Here is a 19,290-nt window from a genome sequence, read left to right on the forward strand (position 1 = left end):
GAAAATAAAGTGAATAATATTTCAAAGTCTGGTACAGGGGCGTAGCTATAGGGGGTGTTGAGGTAGCAGTCTCTATTGGGCCCAGGAGTGTGAGGGGGCCCAAAGACCCTTGTGCTGCAGACACCAGTATTATAGAAAGTGCATTCTGGTCAAGTTATACCTCTGGCTGTAGTGAAGGGGTTAGGTCAAGGCAGCACGAAGGCTAGGTGCTTCCCTGCCTCTGGCCACAAAGCACTGACGGAAGGGGGGCCCAAGCTGAACTCTTGAACCAGGGCACATGAGCCTTTAGCTATGCCCCTGATCTATTATATCAGTGCTTGGCAAACTTTCTATCTCTGTTAGCCTTGGTATGGTTGTGTAAGTTCTATAGAAATCCTTTACAAATGAAATATGACCTCTACTTAAACAATGTTGGATTATTGCAACACAAATGACCTATTTACTTTTCTGTTTTTGCAAATCAGTTACCAGGTAATTTCAACAATTCCAGTAACAAACAAGGATAGTTACTTGGGAATAAATTCTGCATTTTATTAAGCATTTGGCTTAAGTTGGAGACGTAACTGCTCGGCTCTCAGAATGGCTGCATCAGGATTCTACATTTTGCTCTTATTTGCAATGTCCTGTTGTGCAGCTCCAAATCCAGAGAAAGGTAAGGTATCATTTGAGTATCTGTATAAGACCAGGGTTACACAGGGCAGTTTTGATTATTTCCTGTTTATCCAAAACAAAGACAGTGGGGGGCCTTATAGCTGGCGGTGGATCACCAATGTTATGAAGAGGTGCCTTCTACATATAAGCAGGGCCGGATTAAGCGCATCATGGGCCTGGTGCTGACAATTTTAATGGGCCTTTTTATAGAAAATGAAAACGCAACGCAGAGCAATTTTTTAAATAAAGTACATCTGTCATATGTTTTATGCATATGAAATCACCAGCATAGCTGAATATATATTGATTTATCGATACCTTGCATACCTTTATAGAATCTGTTCTTTAGCCTTTACTTAGCTTAAAAAAATATATATTTTTTAAAGTAAAACACTTATGGGGGCCCAGAGTGTCAAAAGCGGTGTGGTAGGGGGTCCTCTGTGCCCTCCAGACCGCAACACCTCTCCCATGTGAAGTCACACCTGTAGCTTACTTGACAGCGACGTGTTGAGATCCTGCGCATGTGCCATGAATGGGTGAATGGGGATTGTGGTACACAAATGTGGAGTCTATAGGAACCTGAGACTGTGCATGCACCGCAATCCCCATTCACAGCGCATACGGGATGTGTGTGTGTCAAAGAAGGTGCAGGCATGAACTCACAGGGCAAAAACAATGGTGCTTATAGAACAGACTACACAGTGTAGAGGAATACTGCATATTGTGTGGCACAGTGTATGCTATATGGGTATAACAAACATATTTCACATGAAAACTTACAATTACTTGGCTTGGCCCTTGGGGATCTCGGACACCACTTCAACACATTGGCTGGGGGCTCGGCGGAGCTGATGTGTTTTATCCTAATGAGAAAGATTTCCTAATAAGGAACTGGAGAAGGGGCAGAGGGATAGCAGAGCAGGGAGAGGCTGGTGCTGCTACTAGGGGGTCATACCATGGGGGAGTAATAAAGTCCACCATAATGCCCCCGCCAATATAAATAATTCTCCTTATAATGTGACAGTGCAAAAAATAACCCCTTGTAATGCCCCCAGTTGAGCTAATGCCCCAATAGTGCCCCCTAATCTGCCAGTATTAAATACCCCTATATAGTGCCCCCAGTAAATGCCCCCATAGTGCTCCTTTCCCCCTTCCTCCTACTGCATCCCATAATGTGCCAGCATAAAATGCCCCATATATAGTGCCCCCAGTAGATGCCCTCAGTGTCCCCCATAATTTGAAAGTATAGAATACCCCTTCTTAGTGCCCCCCGTAGATGACCCCATAGTACTCCTCTCCCCCACAGTACCCACCATAATGTTTCCCAGTATAAAGTGCTACTGTACAGAGCCCCCCATATAAAATAGCCCTTCTTTGTGGCCTCAGTAGATGCCCCTATAGTGCCCCATAGATGCCCCAATCATGTGCCAGTAACAAGAGCACCCACCCAATCATGTGCCAGTAACAAGAGCCCCCCCCAATCATGTGCCAGTAACAAGAGCCCCTTCTAATCATGTGCCAGGAATAAAAGCACCCCCCAGGTCCCAAATCATGTGCCAGGAACAAAAGTACCCCCCCAATCATGTGCCAGGAACACGAGAACCCCTCCCCCAATCATGTGCCAGTAACAAGAGCACCCCCCCAATCATGTGCCAGTAACAAGAGCACCCCCCCAATCATGTGCCAGTAACAAGAGCCCTCCCCAATCATGTGCCAGGAACAAGAGCACCCCCCTCCATTATGTGTCAGTAACAGGAGGGCCCCCCATCATGTTCCAGTAACAAGAGGCACCCCCTTATACCCCATCATGTGCCAGTAACAGGAGGGCCCCCCCATCATGTGCCAGTAACAAGAGGCCCCCATGTCCCATCATGTGCCAGTAACAAGAGGCCCCCCCATGTCCCATCATGTGCCAGTAACAAGAGGGCCCCCATGCCCCATCATGTGCCAGTAACAAGAGGGCCCCCCATCATGTTCCCGTAACAAGAGGCCCCCCCATCATGTGCCAGTAACAAGAGCCCTCCCATGCCCCATCATGTGCCAAGGGGACAGGAGGGCCCCTCCATTATGTGCCAGTAAAAAGAGGGCCCCCCATCATGTGCCAGTAACAAGAGGGCCCCCCAATGCCCCATCATGTGCCAGTAACAGGAGGGCCACCCATCATGTGCCAGTAACAAGAGGCCCCCCATCATGTGCCAGTAACAAGAGGCCCCCCATCATGTGCCAGTAACAAGAGGCCCCTCAATCATGTGCCAGTAACAAGAGCACCCCCCTCCATTATGTGCCAGTAACAGAAGGGTCCCCCATCATGTGCCAGTAACAAGAGCCCCCCCATTATGTGCCAGTAACAAGAGGCACCTCCCTATGCCCCATCATGTGCCAGTAACAAGAGGCCCCCCCCATGCCCCATCATGTGCCAGTAAAAGACTTTTACTAAAAGTATTGTAATACATATATAAAAAAAATAAAAATTAAAACACTTAAAAACACTTATACTTACCTCCATGTCAGCGATGCGATGCAGGCCCTTTTCCGGCCTGTGTCCCGTGCTGTACGGCTCAGGCAGTGTGATGACGTCATCGCGCCGCCTGCAACGGCCTCTGATAGGCTGCTGTCACTAGGCCGGCAATCCGCCCCTAGGAAGCTCCCTAGCGTTCTTAAATTTAGACCTTTTTCTACACCTGAAACATGCATGGAAAATGGTAAATGAGACTGACCTGCCGACTCGTTCCCTCCACATACACTGGCGTGAGCCAGGTAAAGTCGCAGATTGTGGAGCCAAATTTAGGCGTATTTCAGCTTGATAAATGACCCCCAGAATTCTGTAATCTTTTCTCTATACTTTTCCCACTTAAATATCCACTGTCCTCTTTAGCTAAAAAGATCATCACAGAGTATTGCAAACTGCACTATGTGAATCTGCAGGCATCGTGTTCTAGGGGCAGTATGACATAGTTTCATAGGAACAGAATCAGAATTACTTGTATTTTACACATTAAAGTGGTTTTCCAAGAGTTTAATATTGATGACTAGAGTTGAGCGGACACCTGGATGTTCGGGTTTGACGGGTTCGGCTGAACTTCACAAAAAAGGTCGAGTTTGGGACCCGAACTCGACCCCCATTGAAGTCAAAGGGGACCCGAACTTTGGAGCACTAAAATGGCTGTAAAAAAGTAATGGAAAGGGCTAGAGGGCTGCAAAAGGAAGAAACGTGTGATTAAGAGCGTGGCAAGTGCTCTGCAAACAAATGTGGATAGGGAAATGACTTTGAATAACATAAAATACATAAAAATAAAAAATAATAATCTTGATCTAGAAGGAGGAGGTCCATATGGAGATGGAGGTTGAGGAGGTGGTGGATGTGGCGGTGTAGGTGGAAGCGGCGGTGGAGGAGGAGGAGGTAGCCTACACTGCTTTTTGGTTTTGTTTTTTATTTTGTTTTTATATTTTTTTGTTTAAATTTGGGTACACCCCAAAACATTGGTAAATATAAAAAATAATTGGGCCATGTGCCCAATATGGAGACCCAGAAGTTTAGGGGGCAGACCCATCAGTCAGTACATGTAGGCGTGTGCACACATACGGCAATTATCCACTCCCGACTGAGCCCAGTGACACAGAAAAATAACTTTTATCCGTCTGTTAGTTAGGTGGGCGTCGGCAGCCTTTTTATGCAATTCAGTGCACCAGCACAGCATATGTGCATTTGTGACAGTGAAATACAAGCTCCACCATGTCGCACGTCCCCGTGACGTCCACGATCCAATTGGATATTTTCTCTATCAACTTTTGAAGTTCTTTTATGCGCCTACCATGGTGATCACGGGTAACAGGGAATCAGGATTCCATGCCGGAGAGGGAGCGTGAGAAAGGAATACCACATCCAAGGGAGGGCAATGGCTGAAATGGGATCGGGCGGAGATGTGGGACAAGTTATTGAAACAGAAGCATCCAAGTAAAGGAGGGGGCATACGGCAATTATCCACTCCCGACTCGGGGAGGTAGTGAGGACAAATAACAATACAGGACTCTTAAGATGCCCTGCTATTGGTATGAGTAATAAAAAATTAAAGAAAATGTCACTGCGGAATTTTGGATTAGGAAACGTTATACAGGAGAGGCCCTGCTGCCGCGTTGTTGACTCTAGATAACTTCTGCCTGATCGCACGTCCCCGTGACGTCCACAATCCAATTGGATATCTTCTCTATCAACTTTCAATGTTCTTTTATACGCCTACCATGGTGATCATGGGTAACGGAGAGGGAGCATGAGAAAGGGATACCACATCCAAGGGAGGTCAATGGCTGAAATGTGATCGGGCGGAAATGTAGGACAAGTCATTAAAGCGAAAGTATTGAATGAAAGGAAGGGTGGCGCGTGTCAATTAAAGACGAATTTTAAAAATTGAAGTCCCTGTCACCTATGCAGAGCAGGGGTTTTTAAACAACAAAAATGGGTTTATGTCACCCACCAATGGAACAGCCGATTTTTACAAATTTCGGTCCCTGTCACCTATGCAGAGCAGGGGTTTGTATATGGCAAAAATCGTAAAATGTCGCCTGAGAATGTAACAGACGATTTTTATAAATTTAGGTCCCTATCACCTATGCAGAGCAGGGGTTTTACTCACGGCAGAAATTGTAAAATGTCACCCAAGAATGTAACAGACGTTTTGCACCCTGTTCCCTCTTTTGCTGTGCTGGTGCCTCTGTGCGACCATCGCCTCTTCCTCCAAACTGCACACGTCAATCACATGACCTTGATTCCATGTGGGGTCTAGTACCTCATCATCCTCCACATCATCTTCCACCCAATCTTCACCCCTGCCCTCCTTGTCGGTCTGCAGACTGCAGAAAGCCGCAGCAGTTGGCACCTATGTTTCGTCATCATCCTGAAACATGAGTGGTTGGTAGGGTTGAGCGAACCAGAACTGTAAATTTTGGGGTTCGTACTGAACTTTGGGATTTTTTGACCCCGGACCTGAACCCAAACTTTTCAGTAAAAGTTCGGGTTTGGTGTTTGGCGATTTAATGGTGGTTTTTGAAAGGCTGCAGAGCAGCCTATCAACAAGCTTTTTGCTCTTGTGCACTTAGAAGCCATCACAGCCGTGCCTACCAATGGCATGGCTGTGATTGGCTAGTGCAGCATGTGACCCAGCCTCTATATAAGCTGGAGTCACGTAGCGCTGCATATCACTCTGCTGTTACTAGTGTAGGGATAGGATGCTGCTGCTGTGAGGGAGAGAATTGGAAATAATCTTTGATCAGAACTGCTATTTAACTCAGCGATTCAAATTGATTTTGTTCTGTGGGTGCAGTGTACCATCTTTTTATGCTGCCCTGAGCCCAGTGACACAGAAAAAGAACTTTTATCCGTCTGTTAGTTAGGCAGGTATCGGTGGCCATTTTATGCAAGTTCAGTGCACCAGCACAGCAAATGTGCATTTGTGACAGTCAAATACAAGCTTGAATCTGGGTTAAAAAATACACCCATTTTGGCAATACCCTACATCTGGGGCCTATGCTGCATTTGTTAGTGTGAAATACAAGCTTGAAATACTGCAATAATTTTCTGGGTTTAAAAAAAACACCCATTTTAGGCAATACCCTACATCTGGGGCATATACTGCATTTGTTAGTGTGAAATACAAGCTTGAAATACTGCAATAATATTCTTTTTTTGATAAAACACCCATTTTTGGCAATATCTTACATCAGGGGCCTATTCTGCATCTGTCAGTGTGAAATACACGCGTTAGATACTGCTGTAATATTCTTTTTTTTTCAAACACCCATTTTAAAAAATACTAAATTTGCGGCCTTTGCTGCATCTGTCAGTGTGAAATGCACGCGTTAGATACTGGTGTTATATTCTGTTATAAACAAAACACCCATTTGGGGCAAAATACTAAATCTGAGGCCTTTGCTGCATCTGTCATTGTGAAATATAAGCTTGAAATACTGCAATAATATTCTGGTTTTAATAAAACACCAATTTTTGCCAATACCCTACATCAGGGGGCTATGCTGCATCTGCCAGTGTGAAATACCCACGTTAGATACTGCTGTTATATTCTGTCTCTTCTGTTTTTTGATGACTCTGCTAGAACGGTTTCCAAGGGCCATCCAACTAGCCCTGCCCCAGAAATGGAAAAGATTGAGTGCACAGATGCCCAACCACTTATGCTTCAAGATAAGTACATGGGAGTACAACTGCAGCACGTCTCGGATGATGACGAAACACAGGTGCCAACTGTTGTGTGCAGACTGACAAGGAGGGCAGGGGTGAAGAATGGGTGAAAGATGGTGTGGAGAACAATGAGGCCATCGACCCCACATGGAATCAAGGTCATGCAAGTGACCTATGTAGTTCGGAGGAAGAGGTGGTCGCACAGAGCCACCAGCAAAGCAGACAAGGGAGCAGGGTGCAAAAGCGGAAGGCCATCCCCTAGACAGTACGCCTGCTACTGCCCACCACAGCAAGGGACCGAGCACTCCAAAGTCAGCTCCAAAGAGTTCCCTGGCATGGCAGTTCTTCAGACAATGTGCTGACGACAAGAAACGAGTGGTTTGCACGCTGTGCAATCACAGCCTGAAGCGAGGCATAAACGTTCTCAACCTGAGCACAACCTGCATGACCAGGCATCTAAGTGCACAGCATGAGCTGCAGTGGAGTAGACGCCTCAAAAACCAAGAAAGGTCTTTGGCTACTCCTGCTTTCTCTTCTGCTGCAATCTCGGCCTCTTCATCAACCTCTGGAGTGACAGTGGCACCTGCCACCCCGCAAACAGAGGATCTGCCAGCAACACCACCACCTGGGTCACCAAGCATATCCACAATGTCCCACAGAAGTGTTTCAGATCTCCATCTCCCAAACACTGGAGCGGAAGAGGAAGTATTCCCCTACCTACCCACAATCCCTGGCCCTGGATGCCAGCATTTTAAAATTACTGGCCTTTGAAATGCTGTCATTCCCTCTGGTGAAGATGGAGAGTTTTAAAAGCCTTATGGCGGTGGCTGTTCCACAGTATGTCGTGCCCAGCCGCCACTACTTTTCCAGGCAAGCCACCTCTTCCCTGCACAACCAAGTAGGGGACAAAATCAGGTGTGCACTGCGCAACGCCATCTGTGGAACGGTACACCTAATTACGGATACGTGGACCCATAAGCATGGTCAGGGACGTTATATCTCCATAACAGCACACTGGGTGAATGCAGTGGTGGCTGGGCCTGAGGCAGATAGCAGTTTGCCGCATGTCCTTCCACCACCGAGGATTGCAGGGCGCTTCAGTTTGCCTCCTGTTGCTTTCTCCTCCTACTCCGCTTTCAAATCCTCTACCGACTCCTCATTCGGTCAGCGTAACAACTTTAGCACAGCCAGTGGTGTATCTTGGTTTTGTGCTGCCCTAGGCGAGACTAAACTCGGGCACCCCCTAATATAAATTTGACCCACCCCTTCCTGTCACGGCCAAACTCCTTCCTCTGTAAACCCTACCCCTTCCTCTTTAGGCCCACCCTTTCCTGTTAGAGCTTCACATCTTCCTTTATGTATTTAAAAGTGAATAACGAAGGCCAATATTTTGTGTTTAATTTTGCATCTATTATTTTAAGAGAATCTTTACATATAATAATATGAAGTGTAAATTCAACCACTTTACAAAGATCAGTCATCCAGGTCAACTATACTATATTGATCACGTCTTCAAATTGTTTGAATTAGCACGTGGTCAGTCCAGAGTCCACATGAGCAGTAACAGCACCAAGGCTTCAACAGCTGTTACTGGACACATTACATTACTTTAGCCATAGCACAGACTTTCACACACCATTTACTTACATCAATTAATTTATCTTGAAACTGACACGATGAGGTTTTTAATAACTTAGATTACTTTAATTAAATATATTAATATATTAAACTGAAATGCAACTTGTTGAATACAACAAATGAAACTGTAAACATTTCTGACTTAAGTGCAAACTGTTGAATATTAGACTATTAAATCTAAATTATACTTGGAAACTAAAATGCCTTTCGCCGAACTCTCTGTGTGGCAAAGCTGCTGATGAGCTCTTCATAGTCCAAAGATTTTGTGAGTTCAGACTCTATTGCCGACACTGAAAGGGAGTTCAATCTTTCCTCTCCCATTCTGGATCGCAAGTAGTTCTTCACTCGCTTTAAAGTCCAGAAAGAACGCTCAGCTGAGCAGTTTGTTGCTGCAGTACACAAAAACATTCTGAGAGCAATGTCCACATTTAGATAAATACTTTGCAATCCTCTCTCTCTTATCATTCGGGACATCACCAGAACAGAGGTATCTTCTGCAGAAGAACTTATTAAGTATGAACGAAAGTGGAGGCACTCATCAACAAAACACTCCTGTTCCAAGTCTTTTCTGTAAGAAGAACAAAGGTTATTTGCATGCTGTGAAATTGCTGATGGCTCCGTTTTTTGATAGTTCAGTAATGAATTTAAACTTTCCAACGAAGAGTCATATGCCGTTTTTCTTCTCATAAGTTCAGCAACTAAGTTGTCACAAATAACATAAAAGGTGTTAATGCGAAAGTTTTCTTGGGCTACCTCTGCCTGTGTCTTGCTAGAAGTTGCTGAAACTTTCCGTGCTTGTACACCTTTCCTCTTTGTCTCATAATCCTTCTCAACTGATTTTTCCATTGCAGCAGCTTCAAAAGTTGGGAATAGGCCTCTGGTTTCTCGAACAAGCAGGATCAGTGACTCATACAGCTCCCCTACAATTCCAACATCAATACCAATGCTTTGGAGTTTTTTGCTAACTGCACCAAATCTATCCTGGATAGTACCCCACAAACCACTCATAAGTGCAGTCTCCAGACGTTGTATTTTATTCAGAAGACCTTCAGCTTCCTTGCATGTTCCTGGTGCCTCTGCGGTATTTTCCTTAATTTTTGTTAAGGCTTCGATTACTTGAGTCCAATTTCGATTTAAGCTTCGACAGGCATCTTCCCTGGCTGACCATCGTGTGTCAGATAATCTCTTTACCGCTACAGTGTTTGGCACAGATGATAAGTGTTCTTGTAAACTCTCCCATCTGTGAGTGGAAGCAGTAAAAAAATGTAAAGGTATTGTAGGAGACCAATGAATGAACAGGCTTCTGGACAACTTTCAGCAGCATGCTTCCCTACTAGATTTAAATTGTAAAATTTTCCCTGTCTGTTCAAGCTACCACGCCTAATTTTTGCATTTTTTCGGTAACCTGCTCCACTTAGCCTTTTTCACCCGTCACTCATGCCTGCTAAGAATAGTACCAATGCTGTGAAAATCAACCGACATAGTGTCAATGAAAATCAACAGGCATATAGTGTCAATGAAAATCAACAGGCATAGTGTCAATGAAAATCAAAAGGCAAAGCGTCATTGAAAATCAACATACATAATGTCAATGAAAATCAACAGACGTAGCACGTGCTGCTCGGCTATAATGGAAGGAGGCTCTGAAGGAGCATGCTGCTTCTCATGGGAGGTCGGCTTGCTGTCTGCTCTACATGGCTACAGTCAGACTTTAATTAGGAATCAGGGACAGAGCAGAGAGAGCTGCAAGTGCGAGAGCCCTATTAACCCCTCCCTAATTCTTCCCCCTCTAACCACCCAACCCCTTACCCCATAAAACATCTAAGTAATTGATTTTTTGAGAATTGCTCTAATTTAAGTACTTACAGTTTTTGAAGACAGCAGGCTCAGGGATCAGTGCATTGGTGGCCGGGGCCTGGTCTCAGTGTTCACGGTGACCGTGTGCAGGATCCTTTCTGCACTTGGAGGAGATAAGGTGCACCCTAGCGTTGCCGGCCCGTGACTCCACCTAGGGTTGGGCGATATCAAAAATATTCAGTCGATAACGATAGTAAGACATTTATTGCGATAATTATATATATCCCGATAAATGCCAGTTTAAAAGAAAAAACACAAGGAGACGTTTTACTGTATGGGGGCAGCCTCAACGAGACGTTATACTGTATGGGGCAGCCTCAAGGAGACATTATACTGTATGGGGCATCCTCAAGGATACGTTATACTGTATGGGGGCAACCTCAACGAGACGTTATACTGTATGGGGCACTGGGGCAGCCACAAGGAGACGTTATACTGTATGGGGCAGCCACGAGGAGATGTTATACTGTATGAGGCAGCCTCAAGGAGACGTTATACTGTTTGGGGGGCGGGGGCAGCCACAAGGAGATATTATACATACTGTATGGGGAAGACATAAGGAGACGTTATACTGCATGGGGCAGCCACAAGGAGACGTTATACTGCATGTGGCAGCCTTAAGGAGAAGTTATACTGTATGGGGGAAGCCTCAAGGAGACGATATACTGTATGGGGGGCGGGGGCAGCCACAAGGAGACATTATACATACTGTATGGGGGGTAGACACTGTTTTTAATTCAGTACACAGCTCCCCTGCAAGTTAACTAAAAGTAGTCCGGCTGGCCTACAAATCAGTGCTAGAACATTCTAGTAGTGAGACATGGCATCAAAACCGTAATCATATTGACTGCAGTTTTCACTGTCAATAGGATAACTGTTAGCACATTGGAAGTGTAGTATGCTGTGCCTACAGTGGGGTTATGGCTCTCCGTCCCCACAACCTAGTTAGGTAGATAGTGGCACTGCAAGTGATATGATGGCAGCAAGTTGCCTGTAAAGTGACAGGGGCACCACTCCACTAGTAGTAGTTCGGATGCCCTACAAATGAGTGCTATATCACCTTAGCAATTAAACACGGCATCAAATCCGTGACTGTATCGACCGTAGTGTACACTAGCAACAGGATAGCTGCTGAATTGTTAGCACATCAAAAGTGTAATGCGCAGCGTTCACATTGGGCTGACGGCTCTCCGCCCCCACAATCCAGTCTAGTGACAGTGGCACTGCAAGTGATATGATAGTAGTAATTTGCCTGTAAAGTGACAGGGGTGAGTGGTAGTGCACACACTCTCCCTCTTCACTCACTCACTTGTTCCGATTAGATAGTGGAGTTGCGACTGTATTTTTAAACTTTTTCTAAAATTTTTGGTTCACTAAGTAAAATTTAAATAAAGGTATAAAGTACCTTTTTTGAAAAAAAATTTAGTTATAATAAAAGTGAAGTATTAGTATATACCTGGGGCAAGATAGGTTCAACGCCTGTATAGGCATCTGTAAATAAATAAAATATCACCACGTCCATAAAGATCTGATCTATAGAACAGTCATGTTACGTTCCCCGCACGGTAAACGCAATAAACAATAAAAACTATGATAAAATTAAAATTTTGCCCATCTTACTTCCCAAATAAGGTAATAAGTGATCAAAAAAGTAATATGTATGCCAAAATAGTACCAATCAGTCACCTCATCCCGCAATAAATTAGCCACTACATGAGATAATGGCCCAAAAAATTTAAAAAACTATGGCTCTCAGACTAAAACATGATTTTTTTGTTTCAAAAATGCTTTTTTATGTTAAACGTAAAAATAAAATAAAAAAGTAGACATATTAGGTATTGCCGCGTACGTAAGAACCTGCTGTATAAAAATACCACATGACCTAAACCCTGAGGTGAACCCTGTAAAAAAAAAAAAAAACTGTAAAAAAAGCATTTTTTGTCGCCTTACATAACAGAAAGTGTAATAGCAAGTGATCAAAAAGTTGTATGCCCCCGAAAATAGTGCCAATCTAACCGTCATCTCATCCCGCATAAAATGATACCCAACCTGAGACAATCGCCTAAAAAGTGAAAAAACTATGGCTCTCAAACTATGGAGACAATGGTTTTCAAAAATGATATTATTGTGTAAAAGCTAAATAAATAAATAAAAAATATACATATTAGGTATCTCCGCATCCATAAGAACCTGCTCTATAAAAATAGCACATGATCTAACCTGTCAGATGAACATTGTAAATAATAAAAACTGTGCCAAAACAGCAATTTTTTGGCAAATTTTCCATTTTAATAAATTTTTCCCCGTAACAAAGCAAGGGTTAACAGCCCAACAAAACTCAATATTATTTGCCCAGATTCTGTAGCTTACAGAAATGCCCCATATGTGGTTGCAAACTGCTGTAGAAACTCCAAAAAGTGACCCCATTTAACAAACTACACCCCTCAAGGTATTCAAAACTGATTTTTACAAACTTTGTTAACCTTTTAAGTGTTCCACAAGAGTTAATGGCAAATGGAGATTAAATTTCAGAATTTCAATTTTTTGTTACTTTGCCTCACAAAAAGTGTATTTTAGAGCAACCAAAAATCATATATACCAGGCATGCTCAACCTGCGGCCCTCAACTGTTGCAAAACTACAGCTCCCAGCATGCCTGAACAACCTATAGCTATCAGCTTACAGCAGGGCATTGTGGGAGTTGTAGTTTTACAACAGCTGGAGGGCCGCAGGTTGAGCATGCCTGATATATACCATAAAATAGTACCAACAAAACTGCCACCTTATCCCGAAGTTTCCAAAATGGGGTCACTTTTTTGGACTTTCTACTCTAGGGGTGCATTAGGGGGCTTCAAATGGGACATGGTGTCTAACGCATTTGGTCACCCCCCGCGGATCCGCAAAACACATACGGACGTCTGAATGGAGCCTTACAGGGGGGTGATCAATGACAGGGGGGATCACCCCATATAGACTCCCTGATCACCCCCCTGTCATTGATCACCCCCCTGTAAGTCTCCATTCAGACATCCGTATGTGTTTTGCAGATCCGCAAAATACATACGGAAGTCTGAATGGAGCCTTATAGGGGGGTGATCAATGACAGGGGGGATCACCCCATATAGACTCCCTGATCACCCCCCTATCATTGATCACCCCCCTGTAAGGCTCCATTCAGACGTCCACGGGTCCGCAAAACATGCACACTGGCAATGTGCTTTCCGCATTTTGTGGATCCGCACATTGCCAGAACTATATAGAAAATTACTTTTCTTGTCCGCAATTGCGGACAAGAATAGGATATGTTCTATAGGCTCTACAAAAAAAACGCAGTGTTCGCCCGATTAGGCCTGATTTTGTGCACACACTTGCGTTCAGTCCGCCCCACCGCAGTGACAGAATTTGTTTTTTCTGATCACTGCAAAAACACAGTAAAATCGCTGTGGTGCTATAAAGAGATCACTTTTGAGCGGCATGGCGAGTTCATAGATTTTTTTTGGGGCACAAATTAGTGGAATTTTTTTTTTCTTACAACGTCTCATATTCCACTAACTTGTGACAAATAATAAAATCTCACATGAACTCACCATGCTCCTCCAATCCAAATGCGTAAAAATTTTTAGACATTTATATTCCAGACTTCTTCTCATGCTTTAGGGCCCCTAAAATGCCAGGGCAGTACAAACACCCACAAATGACACCATTTCGGAAAGAAGATACCTTAAGGTAATCGCTGAGGGGCATATTGAGTCCATGAAAGATTGAAATTTTTGTCACAAGTTAGCGGAAAGGGAGACTTTGTGAGAAAAAAAAAAAAAAACAATTTCCACAAACTTGTGCCCCAAAAATTTTTTTTTATGAACTCGCCATGCCCCTCACGGAATACTTTGGGGTGTCTTCTTTCCAAAATGGGGTCACATGTGGGGTATTTATACTGCCCTGGCATTTTAGGGGCCCTAAAGCGGTCGAAGAAGTCTGGAATCCAAATGTCTAAAAATGCCCTCCTAAAAGGAATTTGGGCCCCTTTGCGCACCTAGGCTACAAAAAAGTGTCACACATGTAGTATCTCCGTGTTTTGAGGTGTCTTTTTACATATACCCATGCTGGGTGAGAGAAATATCTCTCTAAAATGACAACTTTGTATAAAAAAATGGGAAAAGTTGACTTTTACAGAGATATTTCTCTCACCCAGCATGGGTATTGTGGCGAAACCAGCCTCGCAACTGGGTTTTGGACGGGCCTGGCTACCAGCCTCTTGCCTCAGGAATATGGCCCATACTAACTTTAAAGGAGAAGACAGACCGGCCGCACAGCTTAAATCTGTCTTTGGAATTGTATTTTATGTTATGTGAGGGTACCCAGATAGCTAATTTTATTAAATTTGTGTTGTCTGAGTGCCATTCACCTAATAATATGCACTCAGACTTGAGCTATCTGGGGATATGTTAAATGTCTGTGTTTACTGTAAGGGTGTGACATTGTATGTTTATATGGTGATTTCTGTCCTGTTGTCTCCACACGTGTATTGGCGATTTCCCTTTGTCCTGAGAGATAATTGAATTGCTCCTCGGGTGACTCCAGGGCAGAGAGGAGGAAACCATAATGCATTGTGGGGATGTATTGTGTCTGTGTATCCTGAATTGCTGCATATCTGTCCTGTGTCACAGTCTTCCTTCTGGTCCCCTAGGGGTGTGTCCACCAGATGGGGACCTGCATAAATATGGGCGGGTAGCCCTCAATAAAGTGTGCCTGTTTTATCCTTCATCATGTTGAGGCTGGTGTTTGGGTAACTGATCAACACTGGGGGATTGCTATACGCTAAAGATTTGCTATACTCCCCTGGCTAAACTACTAGCTCTTGTAAGAGCTGTTCCTGCTCTCTGGTTTTAAGAGAAGTTCATCCACTGGAGCCTGGAGCCTTGTCATAGGTCCAGGGTGGGTAGGAGATGGTGAGACCTCAACCAAGCTTCGGCGGTTCGTGGGGTCTGCAGTGCGTACTGTGTCAAGTGGAGTGCTTGGAGTCCTCGGAAAGCACTAGGAGCATCTATCGACGGAGGTACTCGGTCGGGGTGCTAGGAGATCCGTTACATTTGGTGGCAAGCAGCGAGGTGGCGTCCTAGTGAGAGGAGAAGCAGCTCGGAGACACGGTTCGTGGATTTACTAAATTGAGGGCAACGCTAGTTTCCGTACAGCGCCCCTGGCTACAGCAGGATGGAATTGGCTAGTCTTCGGACAGCGTTCTATGACGAGGAGGGAGGAGGAGGCAGCCGCAGACTACAGGGATGAAGACAGAAAGGAAGTCTGGTATGATGCCCTGGAAAATGACCAGCGGTGGCGAGGTGAGAGTCTCCCCAGTTATGAGCTGCGGCTACAGAAGCGTGTGGCGATGTGGATGGGTCTCTTGGGAGAGCAGCCCCTGGATGACTGGGTAACAGAGCTCCAGAACCTGGTATGTAAGGTCTAGAGGACGCTTACCAGGCCCTAAGGTGGCATGTCATTCAACATTCCCCCTGGATGGCTGGGCACGACAGACCCAAGGGTGAGGATTATGTTGGACCTGGGTTACTATGGGATGCCTTGGAGGAGGGCATTGATCCTGGAAGCACGGAGGGGTCTAGGTTTTAGGACATCTACGACTATCAGATGGGCATGAATATTTATGCTGACGGAAGGGAGGTGAGCAAAGACATGACCCACCTGGTAACAAGGGAGTGGGAGCTGGAGCAGACCTACCAACACCTGCTCAGCTCCGTACATCCCCAACCTACTCGACAAGCAGAGTCAGATCTGCCCACCTACAACTGGGAAGACTTGCAGGCGATACCCCCTGCTTCCCTACCAACTCCCAAAGTAGGGAACATCATTGACTGGTTCTGGGAAGACCTCCCGACGGCAGGTAGAGATGGGACTGAAGTCTCTCCACCGGCCCTACAGGGATGCTGGGTAGCCGGCCCAGATCCCCAACTACAGCCAGCGTTATCCGGAGTCCAGACAGTTGGTCTGACTCCCCATCGGCAGCTTAACTTACAGGGAGAGATGACAACTGGTCTCTCTCCCCAGCGGCAGAAAGGATCACAGGGAGAGGAGATTGTTAGTCCCCCGTCCCTGCAGCAACCAGCATTACTAGGAGTGGAGATGGTCGCACCCACTACCCAGCACCAGGCAGAGTTTCAGGGAGTAGGGACAGTTGGTCCTGCTCCCCAGCGGCAGTGTACTTTGAAGGGAGAGGAGACAACCGGTCTCTCTCCCCAACCACAGGGGGACAGCACCCCTAACTCCAATAATGCAGATGGGACCACAGTCTCTGCACCAGGCCTACCGGGATGCTGGATGGCCGGTACAGAGTCCCCACCGACCTCGCAAGAATGCCAGGAGGAGGAGGTAAGCGATCCCTCTTCTTCACAGCTGATCCGCAACAAGGTCCTGGGGGTAGGATTCCCTGACCCCATCCCAGCGGAAGAGCTGGCATCTGGGAAGAGCAGAGTTGGCCTCTGTCCTCCTCTATTCTCTTCTCCAGAGGCTGACTCCACACAGGCTTCCCCAGCGGAAGAGCTGGCATCGGGGCAGAACACAGTTGGCCTCTGCCCTCCCCTATCCCCTTCTCCAGAGCCGGAAATCCCACAGGCTACCCCAGCGGAAGAGCTGGCATCTGGGCAGAGCGCAGTTGGCTCTGCCCTCCTCTATCCTCTTTTCCAGAGGCTGACTTTCCAAAGCTACCCCAGCGGAAGCGCTGGCATCTGGGCAGAGTGCAGTCGACCCCTGCCCTCCCCTATCCTCTTCTCCAGAGCCGGACTTCCCACAGGCTACCCCAATGGAAGAGCTGGCATCGGGGCAGAGCGCAGTTGGCCTCTGCCCACCAAGTACCTACAGCTCCAAGCTAGAGAACTACAAGGAAGCAAGGAGTAGCAGATGCCCCCTCAACAGCTGGGGATGTACAGAACAGAGCCTGGCCCAAAAATTCAACAGGTCCAGTATTGGGTTGTGGGTAGACTGCCAGACTAACTCAGATACCGACCGGCATGAGGTAAGATATCTGGTTAGTCCTCCCTGGGAGGGGGAGATGTGTGGCGAAACCAACCTCGCCACTGGGTTTTGGACGGGCCTGGCTACCAGCCTCTTGCCTCAGGATTATGGCCCATACTAAATTTAAAATGGAAAATTTGCCAAAAAATGTTAATTTTGAAACCACATCTCCATTTGCCAATAACTCTTGTGGAACACCTAAAGGGTTAACAAAGTTTGTAAAATCAGTTTTGAATACCCTGAGGGGTGTAGTTTCCAAAATGGGGTCATTTTTGGGTGGTTTCTATTATTTAAACCTCACATAGTGACTTCAGACCTGAACTGGCCCTTGAAAAGTGTTTTTTGGAAAATTTCGGAAACATTTCAAGATTCTAAGCCTTGTAAAATCCCTAAAAAATGTTATGGCATTCCCAAAATGATCCAAACATGAAGTAGACATATGGGGGATGTAAAATAATAACTATTTTTACATTACCATGTATTATAGAAGTAGAGAAATTGAAACTTGGAAATTTGCAAATTTTTCAAAAAAATTGGGTAAATTTTTGTATTTGTTTATAAATAAAATAAAAAAATTTGACTCAATTTTACCAGTGTCATTAAGTACAATATGTAACGAAAAAACAATCTCAGAATGACCTGGATAATTAAAAGCATTTTAAAGTTATTAACGCATAAAGTGACACTTGTCAGATTTCCAAAAAATGGCCTGGACCTTAAGGTGAAAATGAGCCCGGTCCCTAAGGGGTTAAAGTCATTTCCCTATCCACATTTGTTTGCAGAGCACTTGCCATTCTTTTAACCACATTTTGATGCCATTTGCAGCCCGCTGGCCCTTTCCATTACATTTTTACAGCCATTTTAGTGCTCAAAGGTTTGGGTCCCCATTGACTGCAATGGGGTTCGTGTTCAGGGTCAAGTTCGGGTCCCGAACTCAAACTTTTTTGTGAAGTTCGGCCGAACCCGTCGAACCCGAACCTCCAGGTGTCTGCTCAACTCTAGTAGTAGTATGAAGTTAAAAGAACAAGGCAGGTTTAAATTCAACTGTAAACTTTACTATAACCAGGTTCTTGATAACAGTTAACATCCAGTAATAAAGCTGTCTCTGATACACATGCAAGTTGGATGTGATGAATCTCATTAACAGTCTGTGCTGGTAGTAATGTGTCAGGCTAGGCTAGTTAGTTAGGTACTCACTGATATTCAGCTCTGTAATCTCGTTCTGTTTCTCCAGCTCTTTAATAGTGAGGCTGATAGGAGCTAATAAGTCCTTCACTGTGAATCCAAATGTCCTCAATAAATGGCTGTTGTCTAGGGTTAACTGTGTGCCCTTGGAAGCCATCACAGCCATGCCTACTAATGGCATGGCTGTGATTGGCCAGTGTAGCATGTGATCCGACCTCTATACAGGGAGTGCAGAATTATTAGGCAAATGAGTATTTTGACCACATCATCCTCTTTATGCATGTTGTCTTACTCCAAGCTGTATAGGCTCGAAAGCCTATTACCAATTAAGCATATTAGGTGATGTGCATCTCTGTAATGAGAAGGGGTGAGGTCTAATGACATCAACACCCTATATCAGGTGTGCATAATTATTAGGCAACTTCCTTTCCTTTGGCAAAATGGGTCAAAAGAAGGACTTGACAGGCTCAGAAAAGTCAAAAATAGTGAGATATCTTGCAGAGGGATGCAGCACTCTTAAAATTGCAAAGCTTCTGAAGCGTGATCATCGAACAATCAAGCGATTCATTCAAAATAGTCAACAGGGTCGCAAGAAGCGTGTGGAAAAACCAAGGCGCAAAATAACTGCCCATGAACTGAGAAAAGTCAAGCGTGCAGCTGCCAAGATGCCACTTGCTACCAGTTTGGCCATATTTCAGAGCTGCAACATCACTGTAATGCCCAAAAGCACAAGGTGTGCAATACTCA

The 19,290-nt window shown here is 45.1% G+C and overlaps 1 protein-coding gene across 1 annotated transcript in view; it reads left to right on the forward strand.

The window, feature by feature from the left end:
* Positions 1-484: 484 nt before the first annotated feature.
* The window catches only part of LOC122943634 (complement factor H-related protein 2-like), a 458,972-nt gene continuing 440,166 nt past the window's right edge, over positions 485-19,290 (forward strand). Inside the window, exon 1 of the mRNA XM_044301524.1 lies at positions 485-652. Within this exon, the coding sequence (XP_044157459.1) occupies positions 580-652 (73 nt within the window). The 5' untranslated portion in view covers positions 485-579. The remainder of the gene's footprint in view (positions 653-19,290) is intronic.

Source organism: Bufo gargarizans, chromosome 7 (assembly GCF_014858855.1).
Source record: "Bufo gargarizans isolate SCDJY-AF-19 chromosome 7, ASM1485885v1, whole genome shotgun sequence".
Classification (NCBI taxonomy): Eukaryota; Metazoa; Chordata; class Amphibia; order Anura; family Bufonidae; genus Bufo; species Bufo gargarizans.